The sequence below is a fragment of the Scardinius erythrophthalmus genome, assembly GCF_964197995.2.
Source record: "Scardinius erythrophthalmus genome assembly, chromosome: 24".
In the NCBI taxonomy this organism is placed as follows: domain Eukaryota; kingdom Metazoa; phylum Chordata; class Actinopteri; order Cypriniformes; family Leuciscidae; genus Scardinius; species Scardinius erythrophthalmus.
This window is the reverse complement of record NC_138244.1, coordinates 22,869,848-22,889,604: the sequence shown is the minus strand read 5'-3', so window position 1 is coordinate 22,889,604 and position 19,757 is coordinate 22,869,848. Positions and strand designations below refer to the sequence as shown.

Here is a 19,757-nt window from a genome sequence, read left to right as displayed (position 1 = left end):
AACACAGCACTGGAACCTTAATGAGCAGGTCACTGATACACCGCAAACTGTTTCTCATGTTACATGTAGATCACAGCAGAAAAAAGTGGCGAATAATAAAAGAATAGTCAATAATCTATCTATCTATCTATCTATCTATCTATCTATCTATCTATCTATCTATCTATCTATCTATCTATCTATCTATCTATCTATCTATCTATCTATCTATCTATCTATCTATCTATCTATCTATCTATCTATCTATCTATCTATCTATCTATCTATCTATACAGTATAGAGAGAGAGAGAGAGAGAGAGAGAGAGAGAGAGAGAGAGAGAGAGAGAGAGAGCAATGATTTTACAATTATCTGCTGTTAGAGAACACTCAGCGGTCAGACCTGTGGTTGCGGCACACAGACGCTCTCGCGCTTGGCGAGATTCTCCGTCAATCAGAATTAAGCGCTGCGGACCAGACTCTACACGCGGAACCACCAATCCTACTACGATAAAGGCGTATCTCATTAATATGCATTAGGGTTTGATGATGTCACGTGTCCATCTTCCAATGGCGAAGGCTTAACTTCTTTAGAAAAATTCATGTAGCCTACAGTACATTAAAGCAAAAGTGCCAAATGTAAAAAATGTTTAAATGAATTAAAAACTGAATGTATTAATATTTTCATTTGCATACACATATATTTATTTACTTATTTATTTATTTAGCGTACAGATTGACTCATTTATTTCATTCTTATTTATTTGTTTATTTATTTTAAAATTTGGTTCATTAGTTTATTGGTCTTCAATAAAAAAACTGCCTTCTTAATATTAATATCCTGCTGACGTTGCTCGGTCACTAACCAGTAGCGAAAGCTTAGCTTATGAATATTAATGAGCTCGCCTTCCCCGTAGTAGCGTTGTCTGGCTCGCGCACCGGCCACTCCACAGAGAGAGAGAGAGAGAGAGAGAGAGAGAGAGAGAGAGAGAGAGAGAGAGAGAGAGAGAGAGAAGCCGCACAGGCGGACACAAGCTGTGCAGGTCCCGCGATGCCAGTCGGTTCTTAAGCCGCCGGTTCACCCCCGTGAGAAGGAAAGGAGAGGACACATTAAAAGACCCCTTTTCCCACCTTAACCACAGACTCTCGGTCTGAAACGGACAGGAGAAACCAAAAGAGACAGCGTTAAATTGGAGTAAAGCGCGTCCTCCGGTGCACCCAGCTATAAGAGGATTGCTGTATCCCAAGAACTGCAACGCCGCGTGAAGTGTGTTTAGACGGGAAACATGTCATTGTCTGGGAAAGAAAATAGCTCTACCCCTCATGCCAATTACGTGGGACCATACCGCTTAGAAAAGACCCTCGGGAAAGGACAGACAGGTTTGTGCTTTCATTCAGACATTCAAATTGTTTCTTTTGCCATTGCATTTTAATCTCCATGTTAGAGAGATCAGCATGTGTTGAGTTGGCTGATGTTGTGTGTTGGTTATATGTTGTACATGTGCTCGATGGACAGGTGGATGCATTTCTGTCATTGATTTCTGTGTTCAGTCACTAACCGTATCTGCAACCTTCAGCTCGGGTGTGTTGCAGCATTGGGATCTGAATGCGTGCTTATGAACTTGTCTAATACACTGGAGTTTTACATGATGCATGATGCATAAATGATAATAACTACCTGCCCAATAACTTGAACTTTTCTAAGAATAACTGTCGGCAGGGTATCGCCACGATCGACACCTTCATATTTTCATTAGCCTGTGGCCATAAGGGTTTACAGGTGTATGATGATGCCAAACCTGAAAGTGATCAATTCATTCAAATTACTGCTATTTTCTGCGTTTGTCTTTAGATATTGATAATTAACAAATTCATAAAGTAGAATCCCTGCATAGTTATATTACATGTATTTGCATACTTATTTATATATTGTGTTTATTAATAATAAACGTTTCATATCTATATTGATGTTATTTATATATAACAGATTATCTATTCAATTTTTTTTAAATGAATGTTTTTGTATAATATTGTATAAAATTCTCCGTAAAATATGACAGTACATGTGGGGTGGCAGCAGGAACCACCAAATCACTGCAAGGAGAAAGTGATGCAACACTTTATTGCTGTTTCTGCCAAACAAATATTACAATTGCGTTTGTTTTCTTATAACCTCTCCAGCAGAAGATGCTTAGTGCATGTTTTTGGGAACATGTTGATAGGAGCTGAAATTGCTGGTATTTATAGTCAAGATCCAATACACAGAGCAGTCTGTTTGAATAATGGTGGTTTGATCGGTTGTGTGTTCTTGTTATTCTGCCATTAATGGGAACATATGTTTTCTGATAATTAAGATTACGCAATCAGCTCAAAGTTGAGATCCTCTGTGTCTCATTGCATTTATTCCTGTCAAGTTTTTCAGTGACAACTTTATCACTTTAAAAATGTATGAATTGCACTTCATTAGATACAAAATACAGCTCCACTTTATTTCGATAGTCCACTTTAGACATTCTACTAACTTTAAGTAACTTTGCAACTACATGTCAACTAGCCTAACTAACTAACTATTAGTAGACTGTTAGGTTATGGTTTGGTGTTAGGGTTCGGGTTAGTCGAATAAGTTGACTTGTAGTTGCCAAGTTACTTATAGTCAGTAGAATATCTGTTGGGGAGCATTAAAATAAAGACTTAGCAGATATTATGCAGACAGTCTACTATTAGGCTACTCTAATGACATGTAGTTGCAAAGTTACTTATAGTTAGTAGAAAGTGGACACAAAATACAAAAGTTTATTTTAAAGATTGCACAAGCTCTCCTCTTAAAACATTTGACTAAAATAATAGATAAATGTACAAAAATGAAGACTCTGTGGTAGAACTGACTTCATACATCCACTAAAAATCACCAAGTTGATGTCAGAAATGTCTCAGTAAAGTGAAGTAGTTCTGAGCTTGAGCTGATGCTGCTTGGCATGATAATTTCTTATAATGTTGTGTAGAACTTTTAAAGTGTCCAACGGCCCTCTGTAAACCGAAATGCTTCATCCCGGACGACAGTTTAAATATGTAATCCGTGCACGTGCACAGCCTCCAGGATTCGGTTTGTTCTTCATAGATCACAGTACATGTCAACTCCCGCTCTCCTTTGTGTTAGTGTGCATGTCTACCACCTGTCTGCCTAATCAGATCAGCGCGACACACACATTTGCCATGCCTGGAATGCGACTGACTCACTGTTTTTTCCCTTGAGGATGTTTAACGGCAAGGTTTAGTCCCGCTTAACTCACTTTCCAGGTATCAAGCAAGAGTTTGAAGACAAATGGCCAGTGATTGTAAGCTTCTGGATGCGAGCTCTGCTGTGATAGATCTGTTATTTATAGTGTAAAGCGGAAGGCCTGGGCTGATCTAGCCGTCCTGTGCAATGCCATATCCATTATGTGATTAGGATCCGACACAAACACACTTGTGTTTGTAATCCCTCATGGTAAGTCTCTGGCTCACACAGTCTTTCACGTGGACCGGGCACTCGTAGGACCACGCGTGCCGCTGACGAACCGAGGGAGGGAGAAAAAGGAATAAAGCTGGATTTTTGGCTATGGCCTTGAGGGCGTTTTGAAGTGAGAAAGAGTGAATTGTCTCGTTTCTTGTTGCTAGGGAGTTCCACAGTCTGGGTTAAAAATGCTGTTTTAAGGTTGTGCTGGTGGTTTATTTTAAATGCAGCTTCTAATTGCATAAACGCACGGTATAATTTCATATCTGTTGCTGTTGTGAAATGACGGGGTGGAATCATGTGATTTGCTGAAATGATGCAGTCTCCATTACAAGTTTTAGATTTCAACTTCTCTACGCTGATCTAATACAGGAAGATCGCTGTAGGTTTATGGAAGATGCTTATCAAGAGAGGTTGCCAGTTTGTGGACAGCAAACCTGAAAGTAGGCTACTCACATTTTTAATCATTCAGGATGTAGTAAATATCCTGCATAATATTAATTTGAATATATTATCTAATGTTAACGGTACATTTAATTAAATCTTTGATCTAATTTGCAATATTTTATGTATATTAAATTTTGTGAACATATTAATATGGTTTTCACTTCATTTTAATGGTCCGTTGACTATAAGTTGCACTTACATGTCTACTAACTCTCATTAGAGTGTTAGTAGACTGGTAGGGTTAGAATAAGTTGACATGTAGTTACAGAGTTACTTATAGTTAGTAGAATGTCTGTTAGAGGACCATCAACAATAAAGAGTTAGTAGAGTGTCTGGTTAAAGGAATAGTTCACTTGAAAATGAAAATTCTTCCATTATTTACTCACCCTCAAATTGTTTCAAACCTGTCTGAATTTCTTTCTTCTGCTGAACACAAAGGATGACAAGTAAATAAAAACAGGCTTTTCATTTTGAAGTAAACTCTTCCTTTAATATCTGCTAATACTCGACTGAGAGTTAGACATGTAGTTGCAAAGTTACTTATAGTCAACAGAATGTTCAAAAGGGACCATCAGAATAAAGTGTTACCTTAATATGATATGTTGCTGATTATATGAGAGGTAGACTATAGTTGCATCCCTGATGGAAATGTCCACATGTTGTCCAATTTACTCAATCATATTATTTGCGATCTTTGCTTTCGATTAACGTAAATCTCTTAAATGTGCATTAATTAGGGCGAATGTGAACCAATCAAATACTTGAAAATGATTTTTGCTGAAACCGTAGTACCTAGCATGCTTCGCTTGAGACTTAATGAGGAGAGTAAAACTTTAAGTGTTAATTTATGTGTTTTTGAGCAAGATGAGAAAAGGGGGAGACTTGATAGTGTTTAATGTTCAATTATGTTGGAATTATTAGAACCATTTAAATTACACTGGTTACCATTGTGGAGAAGAATGGAGCATTTGCTTAGCTGTGCATTTACTATTTATTTACCATTTTAGTATGCTAACATGTGCTAATGTTAGCTAATAGTGATCTAGCTGGTACAATCTTATAATTCAGCCGCGAGACATAAAATAGGGAACCATTTAAAACCACTATGATACTACTAAATTGACTCACTTGAGCAACTGTGAACAAATCATGTTTGTTTAACTTAATTTGTTCACGTGGGACTGATATACAAGATTAAATCATGTAAGCACACTTTTCTTCAGGCCACTGGGATGAAACTGTCAAGGTTAAAGGTACTATATACGATTTTTGCATTAAAATATCCAAAAACCACTAGAACAATGTAATATTTTAGCGTCAAAGCCAAATCGCTGGTAACATAGCAAGCCACAGTTGTTTGTGATGGACCACAATTATTCATTATCGTTTGCCACGGGTTCTGTCACCAATGTTATAGAGTCTTTTTGGATTATAGCCTATTTCATATAGAAGAGCACTTTTGCAACACTTTTGATCACCTGTCCGGACATGATCTTAGCATCCAGCCTAAACATTATTGTCCTTGAACGGATATTTAAGGTGCTTGGTATTGTGGTGTTGGTATTTTAGGACAAAATTGAAAAAATAAATGTTTTTGGGTGCTATGTTTTGGTCAACGTTTTGGCCTCATTGCTGGATTTTTAATGGTTTCCACATTAGCTTGCCACAATAAAGCAATCAAGGTGTTTGTTTTCTTTATCAATGAACTCTGAGCTGGTCTGATCTCTTCCAATTTGAATTAGTAATTTTGCTTTTAATGTCCTTTGTTGGTATTTTTGGGGCAATCTAACAATGAATAACATGCATGGTTGAATTATTTCCGGCTCAAGTTGTTGTAAACAGACCAGATTTTTTTTTCTCATTGTGACTGTTGATGAGAAAAGTAAGGGAAAAATCTAATTTCATATAATTTCCAATCAACATTTTTTTTTCTCCATTATTTGGTATGGCACACTGAATGTCTGGAATACTGTGTCTATTCAGTCTAGTGTGCTTAAGTTATGCAGTCTGACATGTCAAAATACTGTCTCACTATTTGAATTGATGTCACACCATATTATGTTTTATGTACAGTACTTAGGTCTTTAGACTCCTCTCAGATTGGAACAAGTCTTGCTTGTTAGCCTTGTTGCCGTTAGCAAAGTCTGCGTCAGGCTTCTGACTCAGTTATTCATGATGCGAGACATTACGCCCCGGCCTCAACCAGCCAAAAGCTGCAAGATGGACAACTATGAGACATTTGGGTCTTTTATGGAGGTTGTAACAGTTTTCTTATGAATTACATTCTGAGTCTCCAAAGGAGTTAAACAAACCTCAAGCATGTTGGTTGTTGTCGTTGTTGCTTTGCTTTTTTTCCTGCAGTTTGAAAGTTTATTTATTTTTTTAACAATGATTTTAGATTATTTTTGAGCTTTGACCACTTTTTTTTTTACACAAAAAGTTAAGTAAAGGTTTTGGATTTATATTTTGTTACGTGTTTCAATTTGAATTTTCAGTGTATTTTCTCATTATTTGACCTTCCATTATTATGTATTCCAGTTTATGTGTGATAATCAGCAGTGCTTGGTTTAATTTGACTTTTTTTTTTTTTTTGTAGCAGGGTCTCATCTGTGTAGCTGCTAGGCTTGAGCGAACCAGAGATTGTTTACCAGTCTTAAGTGGTGTGTGCAAGTGGGTTACATACACATGCGAGTGTGTGTACGCATATATTATTAAAAAATAAATGAATGTGCATTATGAGACAGTTGTTATATTTAGGGCTGGCTTTGTTCAAAATAGAATTCTGCTCACATTGTACAGTACATACAGCCTATTACTACTGTTATTATTTAAATGTAAACTATTACATTTTTGATGTAATTGTCGATCCTTCTTTCAAAACATATTTGTGTCTTGCCCTGATTCACTATGGTAAGCCCATTGTAAGTGTTAATATTTTAGACCTGATGGAATGGTTTTCGTGAGATTGTCTACGCGTCTCGTCATATCCGCATATAGAGAAAACTTGCTCCGGCTACTTTGATGCATGTATTTTGTGGGAGTGGCATAGGTTAGTTGTCACAATGAGCAAGAAAGTTTGACATGGAGCATCTCAATCTCCATCCCCAACAGAGGAGAGTCTGAACACGACCGAGCTCGTAAAACAAGAATCAACACTGGCTTGGGTTTTCAGAGATGGCGAGAACTGAGAGATTTGAAATGCTGTAAAAGCGAGATTGTGCTTTTATTACTCAACTGGTGAGTAAGGTATTTTATTGTACAGATAAATTAGCTCTCTATCAGAGTTCATTGAAAAGCATAATCTATTGTGAAGGGTCATTTCATTATGGTTGTTGAAGCGCTGTGCTGGAATTTATTTTCAAGTAAGCACCGTGTCTATGGCTATAGCTACAGTAATGATATATACACTTAGCTACAGATAATAACATACATCCATACAGTTACGCTGAACCAAAGCACAACCAAAACAATGTTCTTCCGCAAAATGCAGAAGAACATTGCTTGCTTTTTAACAACTAGAGGGCCAAAAGTTACAGTACATAGTGAATTAGTTAAGTTAATTAATCACATTAAAACAAATTTGCACTAATTTGTATACATTTCCAGAACAGAAATCTGAACATTGTATGAAGCCAGGTTCAAAATTAATTCTTGTTTCATTTTGTTGACATTAGAGGCAAAGGTTTTTACAGAGGAGATTTTGGATCTTTTAATCACTTCATAAATTAGAAAAGTGTCAACAGTATTTTTTTCACTATATGTTTTAGGAATAACATGTTAAATAATGAACAATTTATGAACAAACCCTTATGTAAAATCTTATTATTTTGGTGTATGTTAGTGAAGTGGAGAAAGTGTAATAGAATTAACACTTGTGTGTATTCTGGATAGTTTCTTTTCTCTAATCTGAAAGATGATGTTATGGAAGCAAAATAGCCAAAAATCTCAGAATTGTGACTAGTACATGAAAACATGTCTTGCTTGTAGTGTCTTACCTTAAATAGTAGCATCCAGTTATTATTGTGGAAATTGAAAGGTTATTTTGCATTTTTAATTAAATTTTATGTAAAAATGTTCAATCAGTCCAATCAAATACAAGTAAAAAAAAGACATGTTAAAATCGTGTCTGATGTTACTTCCAGATCACATGTTATAATAGAAAGGGAAGGTCAAGTTGAGAGTATTGCATTATGGGATACAGTATTCCAATGAGTGTGTTCCGGTTACACACTCCTAAATTTAGCAAATGCCGCAGACTTTCCCGGATATTCTATACATAAAGAATGTATACAGAACACATACAGGATTCTGAAGACATTGTATTTAAATTGCATAAGGTTTATGGTAGTATGCTATTCTGGACATGGGCCATTTCTAAACTGCAAAAGAGCGACAACTTAATTTCTCTTAAACAATCACAACCTCTCTACCAAATGTGCCCTTGTGCTGATTGATGCAAATTTGCAGATGCGAATAAATAATTACAGACCAATATCAAGCCCGTTTCTGGCCTGCAGAGAGTGAGTGAGTGTGTACATGTGTGCATGTTGCCCGTGGCATGATTGTGTAGAGGTGAAAACTCAACTGAGATCTCACACAACGGATTGCCTCATTGTTTTACCATCAACTACAGAGAATGAGTGTAAACTGCCAAGTGTATTGATGTTTTTGTCAATAGTGTTGGCCGCGTTATTCTAAATGATAGTGTTGACTGAGAACCGTTTGTCAAGATGTTCATCATTTGTGCAGTGCCTGTTATAGCTGTTAAAACAACAGTTCACCTAAAAATGAAACTGCAACTTTCCATCAATTAAAGTGGATAGGGGCTGGAGCTGTCAAGCTCCAAAAAGCACTATAGAAGTGTCCATATGACTTGCGCACCACGTTGCAGTCACGGCTCGTAAGGAGGAACAGGAGGCACAGCCTACCCAACATTTAGAGGTAAAAATGGGAGAAGGACGATTTAATAAAATGTCCAGTTATTCATTTCATTTCATGCTCTGAGTGTGTATTTCTGGTTTAGAATTTCACTACTACTGTATAACATGATGTAGTTACAACCATTCTGAAAACTGTGCTAGGGTGAGTCTAATGGGACAGAGAAGGGGAGAGGGAGGCAAATCCACAGCGGGAGACTTTTGCCTCCTTTGGTAAAACAAAATGATTTCATTACCATTGAGTATTTCAATTTCTGCAGTTAAGAGTGTTGAGAAAAAATACAGAGGAGGCTAGCCTCCCTTGGTATATCAACCAATCATCGTAGAGACATGAATTATGTGATAATCGTTTGAATTTTAATGCAGTTAAGCAAAAAAATGCTTGGGAAGGGATCCCCAGACCGCTACAATTTAGTGTGCCTCCTCTATTTTAAAACCCACCATCCTCCACTGCTTCATTGCAAGTCTGTTTTGTGTATCGCTGAAGAAATAAATTCATGCAGGGTTCGAATGAGTAGATGATTTGTGAATTTTAGGTGCACTGTCCCTTTAAATGTACTTGGTTTAATGCAATAGGGTTTGTTGGGCAGGTTTTATTGAGCTCTGTTTGAGGTGTAACCCAGCGTATCGGAGGCCGCTGTTTTGTCGTCAGGTTTTTGACAAGTAGAAAAGCCCTGAAATTGTCACAGAATGATGGGGCTGCTACGCTCAATTTTCCTTCAATTCCAAACACTATAAGAGATTTTCTGTTTTCTTGGTCTCCCGTCGACTGTTACACTGAAACACATCTGTGCTGTATGTCTGTGTACATGCACAATACATTGCCAAGTGAATTTAATAAACAACATAATCAGGCTCACTGTGTGCCATTTAACTAGTTGATGTTGAATTGTGTAATTTTGATTGATTTGGGCACATAATCATAGTAAGATGCTCAGACATACTTTTGCAGCCATTCCCGTGATATAATTTACATCCACTACTGTTCAAAAGCTTGTGGTCAGTAGGATTTAAAAATGAATTAATAAAATTAATGCTTGGATTCATTAAATTGATCAAAAGTAACAGAAAGATTTATATTTCAAATACATGCTGTTTTTTTTCCAACTTAAAGCTGCAGTCCGTACCCCGTAGCTTTTTTTTGGGTTAAAAATTAACCAAAATCATTTTTTGTGCAAGTACATAACCAGCCAGTGTTCAAAACTATCTGCTTGCCTTAGTTCAAAATGGTAAGCTTGTAATAATGTTTTTAATTCCTGTGGTACTGGTGTATTTCTGTGGGAAATTCGATCATGTCTTTGCGTCATTACGTCATATCTATACACATAAAGGAGGAGTCTCGGCTAGTAGGAGTGTGAGGATGTTGGAGGTGGAGATTTATAGCCTTTTCTCTCAGCACTTGATATAATTAAACTTATCAATTTGATGGCGGATACAGAAAGGTTCACACGACAATCACCAGTGACAACTGGAGATTCACCCGTTGTAAAACACGAAAGACTTCGGAGAAAAAAAGAGATTGCAACCGGCTCATGCGAAAACAAGGATAAATATTGGGAGGGCATTAAATGTAGTCACGCAATGCTGATGTTGTTAACATTAACAATTTGAGAACAAAGAATAATTTGCATGGTTTGATGTGATATGATCGGCGCAATTTACTGCAATGCTTTTTTCCACAGTATCCATAACTCCAGCGTGGTGATTGACAGCCGCACATTCTCCTCAAAACAAACGTTGATAATTCTGCAATTGCAGATTTCTAACAGAGATTGGCGACAAAGAGGAAAAACTGCGGACTGCAGCTTTAAAAAATAAATAATGTAACGGTTTCCACAAAAATATTAAGCAGCACAACTGTTGTCAACATTGACAATAAGTTTCTTGAGCAGCAAATCAGCATATTGATCATGTGACACTGAAGACCGGAGTAATATCAGCTTTGATAATAAGATTTCATCTTAATATGACTGATTTTACTGCATTTTTGATCAAAAATATACATCCTTAGTGAACATAAGAGACTTTTTTAAAAATCATTAAAAAAAACCTTACAGACCCCAAACTTAATGTTGTTTATATGTCTATGTGCTGTTTTTAATATGCTTTAAGACAAACTATGTGCAAATGCATAATTCAACAACACCATTGCTGAGTATTTTCTCTTTAAAACGGCAGTGAATCAAAGACAGTCTCAAAATCACGGTTGAAATCGCTGGTGTTTCTGACGTCACAAACTACCTTGTAACCAACCAGATCAACGTGTGATCGTCAACGAGTGGATCTCTGAGCTGGAGTGAGTGAGTGGAGGCGGGGCTCATTTGCATATTCATAAAACCGTGTACACTAAATGAGGCAAGGTTAGTTACATTCAAGCTATTTTAAGGCTCCTGCCTTTAGATTTTTTTTTAAGGGAGAAACATTTAAATATGTAATTTTGGTGAGTTGTAAGGGGTATAATTATTGACTACAGGGGGACTTTAAATCACTCAATCAACCACTTCACTAATTCATACATTTTTAACAGTTTCATAGAAAGATTTACAAAACAGTAATGGAAATAACAGTGTAGGAAATGATTGGATATGATGAAGATTATAGGAAAAAATGAAGATGGATACATCTAAAAGACGAACGGTTGCAGAGTTTAATGCATATTCAAATGTGTCTTTAGGCAACACAAAGTACATTTTGCTAGATTTATCTAGAACAGTTGCTTGAACAACACGCACTGATTAGTAACACACATTGCCACCGTTTGGTGACATCACTATCTCTCGTTAATGTGTGACATGGGTTGCTATGGCAACGTACGCAAAGGCGGACAGCACACTCATGTGTTTTGTGTGTGTTGCAAGTATGGGAGTCTCATATTAATCTCCAGTTTGCATTTGAGTGCGTATAGACACACAGTCCGCAGTGTTTCGGCACGGTCCACTCGTGATCGCAGAATCACCCTTAACAGGGCGGAATAGAGCGATTCACTGAGGTTTTTAATCATTTCATACATGGCGATTAAATCTCACTGGCCACTAATGGGATTCTCTCAGTAGGGTGCACGGACCTCTCCCACATAATAACATTCAATTACTACAAAGTCTCTCTCCTCTCTTCTACATCACCTCCTGTTACTTCAGGACTAGATCTGTGTGCTTGCATTTTTGGGGTGTTTTTAATTGTGTGCTTCTTTTGTATCCCCTTACCAGTGTTGCCAAGTGCGCAGATTTCCCACTCAATTTGGCTACGTTTAAGTTGTTGCTGCAGGTACATTTGTTTCCTCGGGTTGATTTCCACCCCCGTAAGAACAATCTCGTTTGGGGGTGCTCCAACACCCCCAAAACCCCACGACATACAAATTCAGTGGCCGCCTGATGGAAAAAATCGCATTGGGCTACTTTTAGGCTATTTTGACTGGCCATTGGGTTACTTTTGTTGCACAGACCTGGCAACCCTTCCCCATACAAGAAACTCTTTTTTTTTTGACTAACTCTTATAAAAGATGTACAGATGTACAGATTAAGATTTTAAAATGTGAACATGAAATTAAAACTTATTTGATTATTGGTCTTACTGCACATAATGGTAGCAGGTTGTTTCCCAACAAAATCTATGCATTTACAACTTATACAGCCTCTGAAACAACTTTGCTTTTCAATTACATGATCAAATTCCTTTTTTTTCAGCCCTTCCCTTCCAAACTGTCCTATAAAGGTACTTTTCTCAATCCAATCAATTTGATGGGTAAAATCAAGTCCTGCTCAACCTTTTTTTTTTGCATTAAATATTGTTTCACTCTAAAATACATTACAGAAGTGAAAAAGGTTGCAAGTCTTATTTATGCACCTTCAAATACATGTTAATATTAATGTAGAGCATTGTATCACAAAACCACAAGAAACATTATTCTTTGTGAAAAAAAAACTCATTACCATAATGCATCCTCATTACCATAATGCATTACCGTAATGAATCCGGGCGTTTTTTTGTTTTCAGTAATTAAAGGCTGTGGTGTGCAACAAATGCCACAATGTATGTATTTTGTAAAAGCTTAACTTAAAAAAAAACATATTTAAAAAATAAAATATTAGTTTTTCATTAGGGTTATCAGAATTAATTTGTTGTTCTTAATGAGGAATGGGGGGAATATACTTAATTATCATACAAATAATGTCACAAATAATTTCACCACAAAACTTTTTTTTTTTTTTTTGCTGCGTAGAGAAAGTGAAATCAGTACAGGATTTTTTTGTTTTGGGTTTCAGTGTATTGCCTGACCAGCACTGTAGCAGCATCCAGGTGTTTTATTTCATAATAATTAAAGGCAGTGCTACAAATACCACAATGTATGTACTATATATGAATAACAATCTAAAATAATACATAATCAATTAAATAAAATGTGGAGTTTTTTGCACTATGGTAATGCGTAAAAGGGGGGACATTCACTGTTTTATGCTAATTGTCATGAAAGTCACAATGCAAAAAAATTTTTTTTTATCTCAATGATCCTAAAAATAAGCATCATTTTCTAAGTAAAATATAATTTCTTATTCCTTTCTTTTGATTTTGGGATAACATATGACACATGTGTTCTTGCTTTGTGAGTTTCGCCCAGCTAGTTAGAAATTTTATACAATGCACTCCTCAATGACAACAACATGACAGAAAACAAGAAACCGAGTGTTTTAAATGTGTGCATGGCGATGAGCTTGTAATGTGCACGATGGGGCTTTACTGGCTATTAGATGGACCAGCCTTGTTAAATGAGGAAAGTGTTAATGGCAAATTCTCACAGACACACAATTCAGTGACTCATCCTCTTCAAATTGCACAGCATCCCAACCATAAAACATTTCCAACAGCTTAAATGTTTACTTTGCATCTTTGTGTAAAAAGGGCCATTTAGGGCCAAAATTGCCTTAGCAGAGAACATCTAATGGTTGTTTTTATGTAAATGCAGTGATTGCATGTGAAATCTGTTCTCTCAGTTAGCAATTTTGCTATGATTTTCATAGAAGTTTGGAAAATAGAGATTGCAGTAATTTTATGTTATTTAGGTTGTATTTGCTGAAAGACTTCCAAATGTATCTTAAACAACTGTAAACTGAATCATTATGTCTTCACAGTATTGCGTAACGTTTTACGGCAGACAATAAAATGTCTGATTTTGTGTTGCTGGGCTCTATACAGCACTGGTCTACTAAAGGAAGGCATTTTCCAATTAATATGTTTCAGAAAAAATCATTAATGATATATGAGTTTCCTATAATGTATTAATATTAAAATTCAGTTCAGGATTGTGACCTGTTCACACTCAAATCTGAAATTGGCCACATAAAATAATAATAATGTGAACAGCCAAAAAAAAAAATCAGAATTGAGCACGAACGTGTGTGTGTGTGTGTGTGTATATATATATGTATGAATGTATGGATGATTTCTTCAAATATGAGCAGGATTTTCAGGTTTTGTGCCTTTTAGTAAGCAATTCTTTACATGTTGTTAAGAGTTTACATTATTTTACTGACATTTAAACTAAAGTGCCAAATACACCAAAGTGCATGAAAGTAACCAAGTGCTATTAAGAGCTCTTCACCCTTCGACCCTTGAAGCATCATTTTGGTCAAATGCTCTGTGACACAACAGTTACCATTCTGACTCACCGTATTTGATTTTTCATATATTTCTTTTTATTCCGCTCCTCTGTTGGTTTAACAGTCAAGACCTTGCACAAACTGCCAGCAGTGAATATTCTTCCATAAATCACAGAACAAATGTCACCTTCGAGATGGGTCTTTAATGGACTCTGAGGGGTGGACAGCTCTGAACTTTACTTTCCCTCTCGTACTGAAAAACTTGCTCTATGAATGTAATAAGATCATAGGAGTGTTGGAATATTTCTGTTGAGTTATATGGCAAGGTTTTAATGTGTTGCATCAGCAGGCAAATTAATAAGTTTAGCAATTAAATAATCATTAGCTATGTTTCCATCCACCTATTATTATGCGCATTTTGGGATATTGGATAAAAAAGATGGATGGAAACGCCAAGATGCGCATACATTCTAAAAAAATTCATTTGATAAGAAACATGCACGTATACTACGTTGGAAACACATTTATTACCAAATAAATTCCTCCATGCACATCAAAAAAGTCAACAGACGGATGGGACAGCATAACTGGAGCGACCAGCTGACTGATCTTGTTTTAGTTATTCTGAAATGCCTGATCCAAAGTATGTCCTCAAAGTGGTTTGGTATAATTCCCTCCCTAAACTCTCTTAAGCTGCGTTTCCACCGAAATTACCCGCAACAATTTCGCCCTGGAACTTTTTTCCCAGGAACTTTTTTTGCCCCAAAACCTGATGCTTTCTGCATTTCCACCGCGGTCTAAAGTACTGTGAAGATTAGACAAATTATCCCGGTGACGTAGGACTGCAAGCACCGCAACAGACTTTTAAAAATGGTGTTTGTAATGAAATGCTGCGTTGAGTCAACCAATCAAAATGCGGCATGACCTCAACCAATTGGCATGTCCAGCGGTGAGTCACACCCCCTAAAGTTCCTGAACTGTGAAAAAGTACAACCTCGTGAGCCGGGACTTTCTGAGGGGGACATTTTTAGCCAGAACTTCATTTAGACCCTGGTTCCTGTGGTCGAAACACATCGAGTACCAGCCCAAAGTCCCTAGTTCCTGGGAAAGTTCCTGCGGCGGAAACACGGCTTTACACGACTGTGTTCCCAAACAACAGGGATTTCCGCGAAAGCAAGATAACATGACCACGTTTATTGCTTTTCGTGTGCGTGCTCTGAGGCACAAGTAGTTTATTATATACTAAAAAGGACCCAGAGAGGCTTCACCTATATTTTCCCTAGTGATATTTGACTCCAGTTTATCAGGACGCGACTGTTTTGTTTTCTTTGACTTGCTGGATGGAAATGTGCCTTATGCGCAAATGTTTTATACGGTATTCCAAGTTAAATTTGCAACTTTGTATGGAAACATAGCTAGTGAAATGTACATCTACTTGAAATAAACTCTTATACATGTGTTTCATAAATAGCCGTTTTAAATAGTGGGTCGCCCCCTCATGGGTGTCGCCATGTTGAGATCACATGACCAGCTGTGTCATGTTTACTTTACCAGCCATCATGTTTTATTTACAGAGCTCAAAGTTTCAAATAAAAAAATACTATTTTTAGTATTATTGTTTTAAGACCGTTTTCAGTTTTACTTCAGACTTTTGCAAAGGCTTGAAGACCAGAGAAATTTCTAAAATATAATATCCAATAAGACCAGAGAAATTCACAATGGAAACATTGAAATAGAAAGTAACCCACCTGTGTCCACACAGTCATTAATATGGTCCCTGAGGAAGGCTGAGATTTATTGCGAAGTGCTGAGAGTTTTAATCGACTGGCCCAGTCGCTGTGAGGAGCCTGATAATCACCTTCCCTCTCATAATACCCCCACGAGTGCTCTCGCCGGCCTGCACTGCTCCACGCTCCTCGCACTAACTCTTACACCTGCCGTAAAAGCCAAGAGCTGCTACAAAACACAAAGAAGGACATATTGTACATATTGACGTATTTCTGTCTGTCATAAATAACTTAGAAAACGATTACGGCAACATTCAGAAATACTCATCTGTTTAGTAGGACTTTCCTCACATTTTTGTTGTGACTGGATACCCTGCAAAAAACAAACAAAAATGTAAATAAAAAAAACAAATATTATTGGAGTACGTTTTAGAAAAAAAATTGTGCTGGGATTAATCGCATCCAAAATAAAAGTTTGTGTTTACATAATTTGTGTGTGTACTGTGTATAATTATTTTGTGTGTATATATATATATATATATATATGTGTATGTGTGTGTGTGTATATATATATATATATGTGTGTGTATATATATATATATATATATATATATATATATATATATATATATATATATATATATATATATATATATATATATATATATATATATATATATATATATATATATATATATATATGTGTGTGTGTGTTATTTATATATAATATAAATTATGTATAAACATATATACAGTATATACATCCAAATATTTCTTAAATATATACATGCATGTGTGTGTATTTATATATACAAAATATTTATACACAGTCCACTCACATATACTATGTAAACACACTTTTATTTTGGATGCGATTAATCGCGATTAATTTTTGCCCAGAACAAAAAAAATAAAAATACTACTTTAGTCTTTCTGCTTAAAAATTTCATGTTTGATTCAGTGTTTCTTGCCATTTGCTTATAATTATTTGTGATTTATTTCTGAGTGAAAATTGTTTCAAAGTAAATCCTATAACCTTTTTTTCAGTGTAGTGTTGACTAATTAGCTCGCCCACTGTATAATCTCATTGGTAAAGATTCTTGCCCTACAAAACTATTAATTAAATTTATATTGGCAGTGATTTGTTGCTTCACACAGAATTTCACTTTCACTGAGGACTGAAGAGTTAGCAGACACTTGAAACTTGTTTTGTAGTGTTATAGTTAAAGTCCCCCTGTAGTCAATACTTGTATCCCTTAAAACTCATCTTTAAACAACAAAATTACACATTTAAACTTTTTTTCATTGAATACCTTACAATAGCTTGAATGTAACTCTACACCCTTGCCTCATTTAGTATACGTGGTTCTATGAATATGCAATTGCCTCCACTCACTCACTACAGCTCAGAGATCCACTCGTTTACGATCACACGTTGACCTGATTGGTTACAAGGTTGGTAACACGTTAACCTGATTGGTTAAATTTGCTTAAACAAAGAAAAAAATACCGGCAACCGGTATCTGAATACGCCAGTGTTTGCTTGAAAAATAATGGCTGGTCAGATGCTTACAGAGTATATTTTGATAGCTTCAGAGCCACAGTGTTTACAGTTTTTGGACAAACAACCTATGGATATCTTACATGTAGTTGTCTTTGCATATTATTCTGGGATAGGAGAAAGTACTTTAACATTGAATTAAAATAACACACATCAGCTTTAAGACTGAGAGCAGCTAATGAGCTTCTGCTAACCGTGACGCTAACCAGACTCACCTCCTGTTTTCCATCCCTCCATCTCAGATGAGTTGAAGAGCTTATGTCACCACAGAAATATTGAGAGGCAGCAATGCAAAAATTCTCTTTGAAATGGAGACTAAACCCCTCGTTCCTCTCCAGCCCGAGGGCGCGTATACCCTCACATGCTCCGTGAAAGCTAAGCGCGTCAATATCCTTTGCTCATAGTCAACCAGAGGGAAGCCAAGCGGCTTCAAAGCTCAATGCGTTTGCCTCCTGATAAAGAAATATTCGGATGCTTTTCCAATCATTACTCAGCACAGTTCACACTTGCCTGCTGATTTGAGCCAGTAGCCAAAGAGGTGAAAACTGCTGCAATGTTATTGAAAATACTGTACTTTTTACTGTACATTGCTGCCATTTGAAATTTGTTTTCCAAGTGTTCACTTATTATTAGTGTATATTGTAGGAATTCAGTTTTCGATTACTTATAATATGAGTGTGAGTCATAGTCTTTGTGGTTCTTCTCAACATCATTGGGAAGTTGGTGTGCTTTAAATAGAAGATAGGCCTGATATGTACAGATGCTGGAGGTGTGTTTTACCTGTGTCGTTTGCTGTTTCTATGGTGACTGCTGTGCAAACGTGCATGTTTGCGGCGCTCGCTCAAGCCTTCGAGGAAAAATACATCTATTTTACATGGTATATTCCCATTGGCATGACCTGTTTGACACAACTACCCAAAAGAAATGGTCCATGGACCATGGATGAAAAGTGTAAAAGCTATATTTCTCATGATGTTCACTGGATTCATGTTGACTGAAATAGAAAAAAGAATTGCGGAAATTTTTTTAAAACGTAAAATCTTAGCAAGGCACAGTTAAGGGTAACGAATATCATCAAAAATGTCAAAAAAAGGTCAACAATTTATTTTTTCAAAAGTCATGTGGTGCAAAACAGTAAAACTGGAAATGATATCAGAGGTGATATTTAATGACAAGGCAAAGTTAGTTTGGTCTGTAAAATGTCATGTGGTGTGACTCCCCAAAAACTGATATTTATGAAGATGTATTTCACAGTTTTTGTAAAAAACAAAAAAACAAAAAATGCTGGGTTGTTTTAACCCTTGTTTGGGTCAAATACGGACAAACCCAACCATTAATTTTAAAATTTTTATTACATTTTTAAACCCACCAGAACTACACCACACGCGTCAACTACACGCGTCAAAAGACAATGAAACTTATTAGAAACATTGATTCTGTCTACACTAGAATGCGAGCAACAAATCTTCAACAGTAAACTGATGCCTCCTTCTATTCATGACGTACTGAAACGAAGGACAAATGCTTTGCAACGGGAACTTTGTCGTGTCCAGTGTAAACAGCCTTTAGCTTTTGCTCCGCGACGCTGAGCGACTATGTAATGTAATGTCTGTTATAGACACAGAGTTTGTCCATAATTGACCCAAACATGGGTTGAAACAACCCAGCATTTTTTAGAGTGTATAATGATTAGGGATGTATTCAAGATAAAAGAAAATGTTTACATTTTACACCTTTTTATTAGACTGTTACTCCACATAGCATTTTTACAGTCATTTAAAGGGGGGGTGAAATTCTTATTTTCACTCAATCTCCTGTTAATCTTGAGTACCTATAGAGTAGTATTGCATCCTTCATATCTCCAAAAAGTCTTTAGTTTTATTATATTTATAAAAGAAAGATAGGCTGTACCGAGTCTTTCCGGAAAAAAACGAGCGGCTGAAGGCGGGCCGTGTGGGCGGAGCTAAAGCTGTGCTAACGCGCCGAGCTAAAAACACACAGAGACATTTGAAGCAGTTTTA

At 36.4% G+C, this 19,757-nt stretch overlaps 1 protein-coding gene across 1 annotated transcript in view; it reads left to right on the top strand.

The window, feature by feature from the left end:
- Positions 1-926: 926 nt before the first annotated feature.
- The window catches only part of brsk2a (BR serine/threonine kinase 2a), a gene marked incomplete at its 3' end in the record, with an annotated part of 237,374 nt that continues 218,543 nt past the window's right edge, over positions 927-19,757 (top strand). Inside the window, exon 1 of the mRNA XM_081355792.1 lies at positions 927-1,357. Within this exon, the coding sequence (XP_081211918.1) occupies positions 1,264-1,357 (94 nt within the window). The 5' untranslated portion in view covers positions 927-1,263. The remainder of the gene's footprint in view (positions 1,358-19,757) is intronic.